This window comes from Echiichthys vipera (genome assembly GCF_963691815.1).
Source record: "Echiichthys vipera genome assembly, chromosome: 20".
In the NCBI taxonomy this organism is placed as follows: Eukaryota; Metazoa; Chordata; class Actinopteri; order Perciformes; family Trachinidae; genus Echiichthys; species Echiichthys vipera.
The window spans coordinates 7,346,613-7,362,046 of NC_139845.1; the positions used below are offsets into that span (position 1 = coordinate 7,346,613).

At 39.7% G+C, this 15,434-nt stretch overlaps 2 protein-coding genes across 2 annotated transcripts; both read right to left on the minus strand.

Annotated features, from left to right (window-relative positions):
• Positions 1–251: 251 nt before the first annotated feature.
• On the minus strand, positions 252–6,713 carry ada2b (adenosine deaminase 2b; the record flags this gene model as incomplete). Its single annotated transcript, XM_083935618.1, has 9 exons — positions 252–367; positions 1,204–1,406; positions 2,115–2,272; positions 2,388–2,496; positions 2,613–2,703; positions 4,477–4,604; positions 4,716–4,926; positions 5,019–5,238; positions 6,413–6,713. The coding sequence occupies 9 exons, from the start codon at positions 6,711–6,713 to the stop codon at positions 280–282; spliced, it is 1,509 nt and encodes a 502-aa protein (XP_083791744.1). The 3' UTR covers positions 252–279.
• Positions 6,714–7,363: 650 nt separating this feature from the next.
• atp6v1e1b (ATPase H+ transporting V1 subunit E1b) lies at positions 7,364–15,434 on the minus strand. Its single transcript, XM_083934910.1, has 10 exons — positions 15,365–15,434; positions 15,187–15,238; positions 12,947–13,012; positions 11,801–11,910; positions 11,500–11,566; positions 11,297–11,386; positions 9,825–9,893; positions 9,056–9,150; positions 8,875–8,962; positions 7,364–8,100 (listed from the first exon to the last, which is right to left on the minus strand). Exons 2-10 carry the CDS (start codon positions 15,217–15,219, stop codon positions 8,038–8,040), a joined length of 681 nt encoding a protein of 226 aa, XP_083791036.1. The 5' UTR covers positions 15,220–15,238; positions 15,365–15,434; the 3' UTR covers positions 7,364–8,037.

A 15,434-nucleotide genomic window follows, 5' to 3' on the forward strand; every position in this document is an offset into this window, starting at 1 on the left:
CATCAGCAGGCTTGTGTAGTGTGAAGTTTCTTTTGTTGTCATTTCAACAAAACAGTTCAGAAACCCCTGAGAGTTTTGGTTACCTACCTTCATACGTCAGACCAGATCATCCTCCCGACACCCCTCAGGGTACGTTCAACTCTTTAACACAAAGACAGTCGTTCCAATAAAGCATGATGCATTGAATCTGAAAAGCCTTTTAACAGCAGAGGTTTGCTTTAGCTTAGCGCTGTTATGATGGTCGTTCAAGTCAAGCAGGATCCTTTTGAGCTTTGGTTGTCATGAATGATCATCAATGAAGGCTTCCCATTTTTTCTGCCAAATGGCAAAACCAGTGTCCTTCAGATGAGCTGGCAGGGAGCTGTACCTGCAGGCAGAAGAAACCTTTACTGAGAAATAAACTAGAAATTACATCATTTACTGCCATCATTGTGACTTCCTACAGAGTTTGATTCCCATTGCTGATATGAAAATCTCCTTGCTGAGACTTAAAGATGTACTGCACACTTTAAATGTGTGTTTTCGAGCTGTAGACCAAATGGCTGTACTGTGATGAAACATCTGTTCTCGTGTCAATATTGACATTTTTCACCAAAGTTAAAAATCAGCCCTAACCTCGCAAGTCCAAGGATGAGGTAGAGTCGACCGGATGGGACGTTATATGTCATGAAATTCAAAAAGGTTGGTTGTGCACACTTAGTTGCATTTTCCAAAATGATGCAGGGGGGTGAAGTGGTGAAGGGTGAAGTCAACACTTTCTCATACCAAGATTGTTTGCCAGTGACTCCCAAAACAACATGACCTTTCAATTTAGCGTAAACTGTTGCAGTTTTAAACACATGGTTAGCAGTAAACAGTGCATTTTCTCTGGACTATTTTCCGCTGTGGATTAATACACAGTAAGTTTGGGGTTAGGGTAATTTACAGCACCAGGATAGTGATTATAGGTGAAAATACACTTCAGTGCCCCGTGCTCATTGTAATGAAGGTAAATGTCACCCAGCGGCTCACTGGTTAGAAATAGTTTTTTGGGCAAGAATGGAGCTCTATGGGATATATATCAGGCCTTTGATCCAAAGGATTTGGGATCATGGGATTTGTTGACGATAAGAATCTAAAAACATATACTAAATCAAATCTGGCAATTTAGTTAAGTAATACTGTAAAACACGGACACGAGAGATCAAATCTACTGATTCTCACCTGATGGAGTTGAGAGCCAGCTCTTTCAGAGTGCCCAGGTTTGCTTTTAACCCGCCGATGCCAACGAAGGCTTGATAGAAGTCGTAGGAGAGGCCAGTGGTGCCGAACAGAGACGGGTCATCAGAGCTGATCACCATCGGGTGGCCCTCGGACATCAGCACAGCTGCAGGGTGGTTACGAAGGTCCGACACCAGTTTCAGCACCTGGAGGTCAGAGGTTAGACACATCAGGTGCTTGTAAACAGAAACAGATAGATTTGAAGTGTAGAATAAGGGGAGTTTCCATAAGATGTGGGGCCGCGGCAGCACCCACGCCCGGGCGAATACATTCACGGTGGTGACTGGTGTTGTGGAAATGGATTTCATCAATAAAGATCAACAAACAGGATCAGCTCCTCCTCCGTGGTTTAGTATGACAGAGTATTTTCCTCTGCAGACAAAAATACGTTCATCTCTGCCTCCTCACAAAACCCAGAGTCTAGCAGGAATGACACAGATCCAACTCGTGCCCAGTCTTTTAGAGGAAGAGACGGGACGTGCTAAGCCTCGGTTGGATGTCGTCTTTAGACCAAACAAAACATGCCTCAGACATTACAATTCTGAACATTCTGAACTTCTCCCATCACAAGGTCTCTTAAACAGAGTGCAGATGCACAGATATGCCATCATGAGTTAGTCATTTGTGTTGTCCATTCAGAAGGTTAGACAGAGGAAACACTGAACTGCGTCTGACCCGACAAAACTATGATTATGAATTACAAATGTCCAAAATTCCCACAACACTGGAACATTTGAACACATCCCCCAACCCTACATCACAGCACTTATTACAAAAGTCCAGAAGACGGGCATTTGGATTCAGCCTGATTTGTTTGGTATTGTGCCACTGACCATATATATAGGTTATCTGACCTGGTTTGAGATGGGGCACAGCTCCACGGCAACGTTTCTTTTCCTAGAAAGCTCTTTGGCAAGTGGATGGTGTGCCAAAGCGAAGCCGTGGCCGATGCGCGTGGTGTTGAACAGAAGGGCGTCAAGTATGTTTTGATCTACACCGGTGCCTTCATCATCTACAAAGAAACAAACACTGTCAAAGTAAATTAAAGAAAAAGGCTTATAAATCTTTTCAAAAAGCACTCTTTTTCCATTTAATTGAATTGTCTTATGTGCTTTTGCTCCACCCACCTGTTTCCCCTGCGTGAAAGAAGTAAGGCAGCGTGACACCCAGTTCAGCTGGCAGAGAAAGAGCATCCCTGAAGTACCAAAGAGTGCTCCCACTGTCCTCCCTGCCAACCTGCAAACCATAGTGTTACTTCACGGAAAAGCTAATTAAACCACAACAAACAAGATACTACTTCCATTTAAGAGCTTTATGTTTAGTTAAATAAGATAAAATAAATGACTTCTTACCATGTCAAATCCTGCAACAACATCTGGGAAGTCCTTTTGCAGCTGGATGGCCTCTTTTACAGCAGCTTTGACCTCAGATACACTCAGAGCCCTGAAGAACGCAGGAACGATCAGAGACAGACATTAGGACTCTTTGACTCACACAAAACAATTACCTCATAAGATGCCTATCGTATGTGACCTTTAAAGAGTCTAGTTTAAGACGTTATGTGGTCATTGTGCATTTATTTCTTATCATCTTGGGTTTCTTTGTGGTCACTTTACGTGCATTTTTAATTGTTTTGCATGTGTGTTTTTGTGATTTTTTTGTCTCTATTTGGTCATATATATCTATTTTAAGTCATTTAGCATCCGTCTGTGGTCGTTCTGCATTCCCATAGTCATTTTTTGTCCTTTTGTGTATACTTGTGTTCATAATTATGACTAAGGAGGCTTAATTAAAATGCGTTATGGAGAAGGGGTGGGATTAGTGTAACTTCTTCCCACTCCTTTGCAAAACATGTCATTCTAATCAGCAAATGTTTGTCATTTATGTATCTGATTATGCTTTCTATTTTGTGTAACCCCCCCAAAGCAACTGGACTTGGTTATTTGTCTGGGAAGACGTTTCACCTCTCATCCAAGAGAATTCAACACTGATTCAGTAATGCTTCACTGATGAAGCCTCTTGGATGAGAGGTGAAACATCTTCCCAGACAAATAACCAAGTCCATTTGCTGTTGACTGAAATTGCTTTAGGGATAACGATGACCTGGACAAATGAGAACATTCACAGGCCTATTTGGTGTAACATTATTTTCTGTGGCAATTTCTGTTTTCTTTTACATGTTCGAAATAAAAAGTTCAATCGATCGATCAATCATTTAGCATCTCTTTGTGTTTTTTTTTCATTAACATTTCTGAGTCAAGGTCCCTGTGCCCGGTACACACGTTCAGTAATCCATCCATGGTACTGGCACACAACACTGACAAAAAGACACCTAATGGTAGACATTATACAACTGTTTTCAGATGTTGAGTCGTACTTGGTTGTCATAGAGAAATGAAACAATGGCGAACCCACATACCCCGACCTAGGTAAACCAAACAACGGTATTTAAAAAAAATACACTAAGTGTTAACACATATTGAAATGTTTCTATGCCACATCATTGTATAGGCTACAAAAACTCTCCACTGGTCAGCAGCAGAAAAAGTTTAATAGTGTGCAATGTATACTATTCAAGACTCTTGAGTTGCGCTCCGCCATGTTAAAAAGGTCAAAGATTATCTCTGCAACTCCGGTATCAAAATATTCTACGAGTTCCCCAGTGGAAATTACCACGTGACGGGGTATTCAATTGCAATTCTCACGTCGGCTTTTGGTATTTACCATATTTTCCATAGGACGTGAAGGCTCCACCTCATATAGTGCTGTCAAGATATCCGGCTGTTAAGTCTGACGTAACACCCATTCAAAATACGATATCCGGGTCCAAACGCTCCGTTAAAACAAAACCGACACAGCGGCTGAATATGTGAACAATTACTGTCACCTCTTTGGCCACTTTTTTATCCATAAGAAAGACGTAAAATGACAATGACAGTGTTTTTTTGTTGTTTTTTTAATTTGGGTCTGTTCAAACAACGGGGAACACGGCACTCAGTGTTGGAGAAATACGAGGCTTGGACCTGCTAGGACCCGGAAATCACATTTTGAAAGGGCGTTACGTCACAACTTAACAACCGGAAAGTGACAGTTTCAGCAAATGTGACAAAAACATATGTTTTATTAAGTTACCTACTTAATGAAGCAAATAACAAGTAACTGTGCATATGTCTTGCTGTGATCTCTTTACGTTAGGGGTTATTTGAACATCAGTACCTGTGCACAGAAATGATGACACGAGCCCCGAGGAAGTCCGGGTGATCTGCTATAAATGTCCTCGTAACTTCTTGAAACATTTTCAGAGTCCACACTTTATCGTGAATGGTTCCATCCAGCTCATACGTCTGAAACACACCAATGAAATGCAGAAATGTGAGATCTACCATTGCTGCCAATACTGCTACTGTAGAGGCTGGAGCTGGGGATCAGGAGTGAACAACAAAGCAAACACAAACCCTTGACAGACCGCTCCTTAACTCCATATACATGATGTTGTCATGGAGAAGCTCCTCAAGCCCTTTGTAGAAGTAGTCCCTCAACACAGGAGCATGAGTAACTAGCCCAGCAGTTGCGATGAAAGCTTTCTCAAACTTCTCCCACACAACCTCCTGGCTCGGGTACTCGCCGTCTGGATCCTCAGTGAACAGTGTGAGGTGCTGCATTAAACTGAAAAACACCCCGAAACACTCTGGGTTAGGGTCCTCTTACTACATCTTGACTTGAAATGTGGAAAATTGGGAGTTAATATCTTACTCAACCTGTTGTCAAAGCCCGTAGTGTCTCCTATCGTGGCTCTCAAGGTGTCAAGCAGCCGCCAGTAGTAGCAGTCCCATCGAGGGAAGGGCTGGCGGTCGGAGAACAAGAAGCGGACCGAGTTGTCCCAGGTGAAGCAGATGTAGCAGTTAGGCCTGTAGGTGACGTTTTTCACCAGCCATTCAACGTCGACCAGAGAGGAGGTGTGAATGTGGAGGGCCGCACCTAAAACACCAAGACAGCAGCGTGTGTCCTCAAACTCAGACTGATGTTCTGAACGTAGACACGGACAGAAAATAAAGATCTGACCGAATATGAGACAATAGGTCCCCCATCTCTTCTGCATTTAGGAACAAGATGACGAGGCCACGTGTTACCGTTAATCTGTTCTTGTCATTTTGTGGCTCTTTGTAGCTGATGTGTATCTTCGTAGTGACTTTGTATCTCTATGGATCCCTTTTGCGGAACTTTGTAGATTGTACTTGCTAGATGTAAACTAATGAAACTACGAATGAAACAGCTGTTACTGCTTGTGATAAGTGGTTTCACGTAGAAAATGGAAAGCTCTGCAATCATGAGAGCTAAGTTAATTTAATCTTGTCAAAGTGTATTAAAAACTGTACACTTCATTTAAAGAGGCAATTCAATTTTAAAACCAATAAAAGCAATGGATGTATTTATTTGACCTTTGTTGAACCAGGATCAAAATCAATCCAAAACACTGTCAAACCACTTGTGTCTTTTTGTATGGTCCTAGTTACTTTGCATCTTGTAATCATTTTGTAATTGTTTTGCATCTGTTCTTGTCATTTTGCATCATTTTGTAGTCATTTTATGGAACTTTGTAGCCGTTTTGTGATTGTACTCAATTTGTCTTATGTCTTGTGTTTTAGTCATTTTGAGTCTTTGTAGTAATTTTTTGTCCACTTGTAGTGACTTTGCACCTCTTTTTAGTCAATTTGTGTAACTTTGTAGTTATTTTGTCTTTTGAGTCATGATGCTTCTTTTTAATTATTATTAATCTCTTTGTAGTTGTTTTATGCATCTTTTGAAAACATTGGCATCTTTTAGTCACGCGTCTCTCTTAAACAGTTTTGTGGAACTTTTTTTAAATTGCATTTTGCAGGTGAACCAGAACAGTACTTAGTTCATTCAGGAGATTAGGAACATTGTCTGAATCCTTCCAAAACTCCGAAAATACAGAAAGCTTCGGAAAACCCAGGTCCTATTTTCTAAAAGAGGTGCTATTCTGTTGTGGATTTAAAATATAATATTCATGCACTATAATATATTTTAATGAAATGTCAGTGTATGCTGTGCAGCTATAATATGAAAGCAAAAGAACACAGGATGGGCAGGATGTGTGCCTGGACCCGTTCATTCGAGCTTGTGACATCACCTTTAGGCATCTTCTGCAGCAGTTTGAAGATTGGACTCTTCTGGATGAGAGGCTTTGCTTTGAAGAAGTGAATCGCCGGAGGGAACGGCACAGCAGACATCTCTTGCTCCTTTAACCCATGGAGGTAAGCGTCCAGCTTCTGCTCGGCCGCCGTCAGTGTTACGCGGCCTCCCGTCTGTCTAGACACCTCCTGACGCATCAGCAGGTCCCTCCGAGCAGGGTCAGGCATCCCATCGGCCACTCTTAGAAACCACAGAAGGAGCGCACAAGTGACCACAGCCTGGCAGATTGAGATCACCATGTCCTTGTGTGCCACAGGAGGGTGCTAGAACATGATCACGCCGCCTCCACTAGAGCAGGTTTACTGTATTTGATGCTGTAAAGAAAAACAAAACATCTGTGTGAGACATGCACTGATTACATTAAAGTCCTTTACCTCAGACAAGAGGTTGTGAAGTTTTTGCAAGATGGTGGGTAAATAATTGTTTTAGGATCATTGACAGAACATGCTGCTCAGGTTGCATTACGGGGCTGACAGAGCCCATTCAGTAGTTGGACCACGACTGCTTTACTTTCCGAGTTATAAACAAAATAGCTCACAGATTAGAAAGAAGATAAAGTGAAAAACAACCGTCAGATTATTAACAAACCAAATAAAGAAGGAAGGAAACACTTCAAAGGCATATGCAGCTACTTTAAAACAGAAAATACTTACAAGAGAGAGAGGGAGCTTCTGGTGTCTGTGTCTCAGCTCAGCAGTCTCCAGAAAGACTCCGCTATCAGTCGAGCATGTCAGCAAAATACTCTGAGCGACTGGATAATTGGGGGCATTTTTGCCTGACAAATACCATGTGATAAACTAATGAATGAAGCATGGTTTCCCAATAAGAGCAAAAAAAAAATGTTCATAGTCCAGCGGTGACGACATTGAGTCAGAAAGGAGCAGAGAAGTGATACTAATTTATATTTTATTATGTTTTACATTTCCACGATATAACATCTTCAGTTTGAGACACAAACAAAAACAACAGAAGAGAACAAAACAACAAAAACAACACATACGTATAATTTAACCTGGAAACCTCATATACATACGGTGCACCCTCTGGAATGATATCACCCACACGTTTTAATTCATCACGGAATAATGTACGTCAATAAATTAACTCTGTAAGGTCATGTGGGGTCTTCAGTTTTGTCCTTAGGATGCTATTTATTTTCAATGTAATTGGTTGGAGCAGACATCCATTAGCAACACAATGCTCCATGCAACTTATAATGTCGTAGAAGTTAATGAAACAGGGAAGACTGTGACACGGATGCTGCGTTTGCCATGATCCAATTAGAGGACAACCTCATCGCCACATCCCGTCGTCTGTGACTAAATCAGTGTAAACTGAGACCGTCGGAGAGGAGCAGCGGAGTAAACAACTGTGCAGTACCCATGATGCACGTCTGTAATGTTGAGCTGCGGGGTTTATCACGTCGCTCGGTGCACGGAAAAGTACAGCAATACATCACACAACAACAATGCGTCTCTTTCACAGACAGGAGGAATGACGTCTTTCATGTGACAAAAATAAAAAATAAAAAGGAGAGTTTTCCTCTAATACAGCGGAGATTATTTAGTCCAGAAACTTGCGGTTTGGGTTGGCACCGAACAGAGCCACTCGGATTTCAGGCATCATCTGCAAACACAGACACACACACGTTTAGAAGCAACCAACGGTTTAACCGCAGAATATTTTCTTGATCGTTTGGTCAATGAAACAGTAAGAAGTGGCCACACAATTCCATAAACCTGAGGTGGCATATTACAAGTGTTACTTACTCACACAAGACAGAGAAAAGGATCAAAATAGCTGTCCGCAAAGCCATGTCAGTCAAAAGCAACTGGACTTGGTTATTTGTCTAGGAAGACGTTTCACCTCTCATCCAAGAGGCTTCATCAGTTCATGTACGCATCTGACCAGGCTGGGACTGGTGAAACGTCTTCCTAGTCAAAAAACCAAGTCCAGTTGCTTTTGACTGAAATTGCTTTGAGGATAACGACGACCTGGACGAATGAGAACATTCACAGGCATCAAAATAGCTGCTGATTACTTTTCTTTCGACCCACTAATCGATTAATCAATTGCTCATTTCAGCTCGATTCATAACTACAAAACTTCAGTACTATGAGGAAATTCAAAAATAGTAGATTTAAGTTGTTTTTATTTAAACACAAAGGTCTAATTAAGTGTATGACCAACATCTTAAAACAGACAACGCACAAAAACCCCATCAAATATAAATGGGACTGAATGAGACTGAAAACAAAATATGATTTCAAATAAGAATCATCAATAATATGTCCTCATCGACAAAAAATGATTAGTTGTGGGGCAAGTTACAGTTTGAAGTTAGAAGTTTGAAAAAGGGGAATTTGAGGCTGATAAAATGAGCCGTCTCTGTGTTCTTACCTGCTGAGCCATGAGGTCCAGTCTGCTCTCCAGGGTGTTGGACACCTTGATCTTCCCGTTTCCATTGTAGATCTCAACACCTCCAGAACTGAAGACGACCAAAACAAGAGAAACTGAGAACACCTTCTTGCTTTTGATAAGTGATTTTACTCGAAAATGACTCAAACGTGTTGCTGCTTACACGTCAGGGGGGATGAAGTTGTCCTGGTCGATGCGGACCTCGATGTTGCACTTCACGGCTGCTTTGTAAATAGGAATATTCCTCTGGATGGATGCCTGAACGACAAAGAGTCACAATAACATTCAGATTTCAACGGATTCTGAGGAGCTACGTTATTCGTTTCCAACAGCATCTGCTCAGTTATATTTATACGTAACCCTATTTTTATTTATTCTTTGGTCAGCTTCTTTGTAGCTGTGAGTGTATTTCTATGTTCCTGTTATTTGTTCTGTGTGTAACACTGAGAGAAACTTATACTATTCAATTGTGTGTTTGTGTATTTGGCCAAGAGAGCAGATTCTGAAATCGATATTAGAGCTGCAACGATCAGTTAATTATTTCAATTAGTTGTCTACTATTAAATTAAATCAAATTAAATTAATCGCCACCTATTATGAATCAGTGGTTTTGAGTAAAAAACAACAACAAATTCTCTGATTCTAGCTTCTCTAATGTGAATATATTCTGGTTTATTTCCTCCTCTATGACAGTAAACTATCACAACTCAAAGATATCAGTGTTGTGAACAGGATGAGACATTTGAGGACATCATCTGGGGCTTTGGGAAACACTGATTGACAGTTTTTCACATTTCTTTTGACATTTTATGGACCAAACAACTAACCAATTAATCAAGTAAATCACAGAGAAATTATCTGATGATGAAAAGAATCAGTTCTTCTTACAGATATAAATATAAATTTGAACATGCATTCACTAATTGACTCACCTGTACCATCTGTACGTCCTGTTTACGGCAGCGGATAGTCACTTTGGGCTCCAGAAGCTGATACAATCCCTGAAATGAAAGATTATGGAAGATTCCTCAGGTTTTACTGTAAACAAAGCCTCCTCAGGACTTTTTTTTTTAAAGTACAGTTAAAGATTGACAGGAAAGAGGGGGAAAGAAAGATAACGGCTGCAGGACTGAGCCTTTGTACATGCGACCGCTCTACCAGGTGAGCTAACGGCAGGGATCCAACACATTTTCCATTTCAAAATTCCAGATTTTTCCAGTTTTCCACAAATTTCCAGACTTTTTAAGTCAATATTAAAACATCTGAATACCAGCTGTTAGATGCTTATTAGGTCCAAGTTAATAGATGGTTTTAAAATCAAACTTTTCACTTTTCACAATTTCAACTTTTCAAGTATGCTAAATTCTGACTATGTATGCCATTATGTTGCTAAGTAATTGCAATGAGTGAATTATAAGTGAATGAACTCCAAACCCAGACATTTTATTCAAACTAAATGTTAAAAAAGTGCAATTAATAACTTAATAACTCATCAGATCTATGTGTGGTCAGTGGGTCAGTCGGTGTTTCCTTTGGTTTCGGCTAAGGACGTTGAGAGGCTAGCGCTAGATGCTTTAGAGACACGTCAAAAGATTTCAAGCATAGTTTGCATCTTTATTTTCACACTTGGTAACCTTTATCAACCATCTTTTATATTTTTCTTCATGCAGGGTTCCTACACATTTTACATTTCAAAATCCCAGACTTTTTCACTCAATATTAAACATCTGAATACCAACTGTTAGATGCTTATTATGTAAATAAATGGTTTTAAAATCCAACTTTTGGCACATAAGCTAAATTCTGACTATGTATGCCATTATGTTGCCAAGTAACCAAAGTATTGTAGCTCATATAAGTGAATGAACTCCAAACCGAGACGTGTTCAACGCACAGCCTTTTATTCAAGCTAAAAGAGTGAAACTAATAACTGTGAATCTGTAACACTACAGACAGTAGCAGAAGGGATGTATAATTAACCATACTGTGAATAAATAATAATAAATACACCTAAATCATAAATAAAATGTAGACGACACGTATGGTGACCGGTAACCATGGTAACCCGACACCATTCTACAGCCAGCCTGATTGTTTCCCATCATCTACATGTCTGTGTTGGGTCAGTAAACTTGTTTTGATTTGTATATATTAATATATTTTATTTTAGAAAGTGAGAGAATACTCTGGAAACAACACAAACAACATTTTTCCAAACTTATCCAGACGTGGAAATTACTCAAATTAAATCCCATACTTTCCCACTCTGCATAGGAACCCTGTTACAGGGCGCCACTTCCCACTCAACAGCAGCAGTTTCAACAAAAACTGAACATTATCACCTAAATGAAGGGCTTTACTGCAGGACCGTGTCAGCCCGGTGTACCTGAATGTATCAACTAACCTGTAGGATCAATCCGTCCATCAGAGCGGGGTACCTGGCGGGGTCTTTAGCCACGTTAGACAGCCGTTGGCGGGCCTCGTTCAACATTTCCTGAGGACGCAAAAACACACAAAGTTTCTATCATTTACAGACTGGATCATTCTCACGGTCCATCGCTCTCCTGTTATTAAGTGTGATGACAACATGGAGTCACAGCCGCTTACAGAGATCATGTCATCCCGGGCCTTCAGCACCTTCAGTCGAGCCTGGTTCATCAGGTTTGACATCTGACTGTTAAGTAGACAAATAACACACACATTGGGTCCGTTTAGACTTTTGTTTGTTTGCGTGGAAACACTTGAGACTGTTTGGTGTCGGTCACAAAAGAGTCCTTGTGGGACAAAGTGGCCAAATATAATCATGGACTCTCTCTGTGTCACACATACAGATATTTCTTTGTTCTTAAAAAAGGTCGGATTAAGGAAGGGAACGACTCGACGTGTCCTGTGATTTTTTTTGACTCACATTTTCTTCTGCTGCTCGATCTGCTTCTCCTTCTTCTCGTAGTACTCCATGATCTTCAGCCTCTGGGTTTGCACCAGACGGCCCTTCTCGATGTTGAACTCTTCCTCCGCCTGCGGGACGAGACACAGTGCACTCAGCAGACGCTCCTTCATTCTCATTTTAGAGCTTTTTCACACCATTCGACGGCAGAATGGATTTGGAACCAGTGTTTCATAATTTAACGTTGTGATGCTGTGGAAATCTGAAAGGCTTTAACCTTTTGATTGATAAATCCAGCACAGAGTCGGCTATATTTTATTTAAAATATCATACTTTCATTTTCAATTAGTCTGGAAATTTTCCATTGATTAATCAATTGTTTAGTTATTTTTTTTGTTTAGGTCTCCCAACGTGAAACAAACGTGAAAAAAAATAAATAATGAAAAGAAAATTAAAAATAAGAACAACAACAAAAAAAGAATAGCGTTTTTTTTTTCATACACACAAGTATCAATAAAAGGTATTATTTGAGTTTTCTCCAGTGTAAATGAGGTGAATATTGTTGAAAATCACTGATGTCACTTTAAGGAAAAAAGACCAAATTCAATATTAAAGATTTCAAGGGTTCAGATTGTAAAATGTGACAACAGCTGCTGGGTCACATTTGCATTTACTGTGCTTTTATTTGTAGTGTTTTAGCGCTCCTAGTGGTAACTTTCACTGTCACACAGGACGTGATGGGGATCATGAGCACTGATGCATTTAATGTGAAATCCCTGTCTATGATTATCTATTTAATTGTCTATTGTTGAGCATTTCTGTGTGTTTATATATGTTTATTCTTCTTTTGATATTAGTGAAACCACCTGTTTGAATAAAGGATTAAATTAAGACTGACAATCAACTCACTGCCTGACCTGATGGGGGCGCCGCTACCATACATTTCAAAATAAAAGACCGTAATTGCTACATTAGAGGCCTGATTTTGATCAAATCTGGAGCAAAGATACGTGTTGATGCTAAAATCAGTTTATACTTTACTTTCTTCTCCATTTCTCTCTCCTCTCTGTTCTGACTCAATAATTTAACAATTTAAATGTCCAAAACCTACAAAAAGAGGATGAATCATCTATTCCATTCACCGTCTATGGCACTGTGTGATTTTACCTTTGCGTCAATCTCTTCTGCCTTCTCATTGGCCTCCTGTTCAATGAAGGCCATCATGTGCTTGATCTGTAGACGGGAAGAAGAAACGTGAATGACAAAGAAGATGAAACACTTCATATTTGAGCGTTTATTTCTGTAAATTTATATTTGAGTTTTTTCTAATGTATGTTTAGGCTTTATAATATTTGTCGTTAGTATATCTGGAGTTTTGTAACAAAGATAATTCTGATTCTGATTAAAATGCACACAGAAGCATCATGAAGCGTTATTCCTTCTGTAGTGTGCACCTGCAAATAGCCACCTCTCTCATAATGAGACCCAGAGACGAGTCCGCACCCTGTTGTGAACAGACTCTGCTGCTTCACTATGGTGAGGAATGTTTCTGTGCGGTGGAAGAAGTATTCAGATAATAAGCAATAAGTAAAGGTACTGACACCACACTGTGAAAATACTCCAGCGCAACTAAAAGTCCTTCATTCAAAACCTTATTTTAGTATAAATATGACAACTAAAAGTATTGTTTGTGCAGTCAAATGTACGGTTCATCTTTATAAATGATGTTTCAGGCTGAATATCACTGCTGCATTAATGTGTCTGTAGCATTTTACTGCTGCATATGTTGAGGTTGTTCTCATTTAAACTCTTTTTATACTGTTGTGTAGTTGAATCTACAGAAATACTATGAGATCCTCATGTTTGCAGGTTTCATGGTGTGTCAGCTTAATGATGATGCAATTTCCAGCTACAGAAATAGAATCACCAGCGATTTTGTCATCCGTTAATCATCTAAAGTCATTTTTTTTAATGGAAAAATGTCAGAAAATGCTGTTTCTGTCTCTCAGATATGGAGATTTTAGTTTTTTCTGTTATATCATATGTGCCACCCTATATAATGTAACATTTCAAGCAGTTTTAAGCACTTTATTTAAACCTTGAAAACACACCACACTAAAATTCAAGTGTTTTCAAGGGTTTCCAGCACCCGTCCAAAGCCTGAACACATGTGCAGTTGACTTCTGACGCTTTATATTCGCCCTATTGGCAGTAGTGGAAAGTAACCAAGTACATTTACTCAAGTACTGCATCTGCATCATGGACTGATCATGAGACAAAGGGCCCCTGGGCACAGACATGTCAGAGGCAACTCACTATACTTTTAATCATTTTGTGGTAATTTTGGATCCCTTTCTGGTAATTTTAAATTACTTTATATGTCTTTATGGTGGTTTAACATCTATTTTTTGACATTTACCATTTCTTTGTTGTTGTTTAATTCTCTCTCTGGTCATTTACCTCCATTTAGAATCATCATCAGTCTCTTTTGTGTCTATTTTCAGTCATTTAGCATCTCTTTGAGATTAGTTTGTGTTTTTTCAGCAACATTTTATAAGTCAGGGCTCCTGACTTTTTGGGGCCCTGGGTCTGTGCCTGGTGTGTCCGTTCAGTGATCCATCCATGACTGCACTTAAGTACAATTTTCAGGGACTTGTACTTTAATTGAGTAATTCAATTTCACGCTATTTTATATAATTTTACTCCACTTAATTTCAAAAGTTAATATTGTACTTTTTACTCCACTGCATTTATTTGGTTTACTTAAGTTAATATAACAACATGCAACATGTATCGTTTTAGCTTTACATCACACTATATAAAGTAAATAAAATGACCCTTTATCAGCTGCAACATTAAAGTGATATGTGCAATAATCTATCAATAAATATAACCTGATAATATAATACTCTGCATAATGAGTGCTTTTACTTGTAACAGAGTATTTCTACAGTGTGATATTGTACTTTTACTTCAATAAAAGCTCAGAGTACTTCTTCCACCGCTGCCTTCTGGAGGTTATTTCCAGTGTTTCCCATTGAAGTGTGCACACAGTCACTGCCAGTTCCTCATCATGTGTTCATCATGTGATCAGATGGAAATATGACCCTCTCCCTCTCAACTCCCAACACATCACTGGCACCAAAACGGCTGCTGATTTTGACCTATTTGATACATTCATTCGTACAAAACCTCCAGTGGAAAAACACCCTAAATAACGTAAACCATGTTGATTTCGATGCTAACCTACTGCAGGTGTCTCAATGTCATCCTCCTTCACACACACACACATCACAGCAGCTATAAACATGTATCTGTTTTTTTAAATGTGTACACTCCTTTAACAGTAACCGAAGAGAAACAGATGAATCGTGACATGTGTTTGAAGGTTAAATCGGTTAAATTACCTGCTTCTGCACATCGGCATCGCTGAGCGCCATGGTTGCAGCTGTCAAAGGCCTGCAGAGGGAGAAGACAACACCGAAAAACACAACAATTAAAACAACTACGGGTTAAAAGGCACCGTCAATAACAACAATGGCGTTTTAATAGTAAAACGAGCGCTTTAAATCCACGTTTATTCACCCGAAAATCACAGACGAGGAGGAATGAATTAATCGCTGCAGTCGTGACTCGTAAAGATGTCTACGGAAGG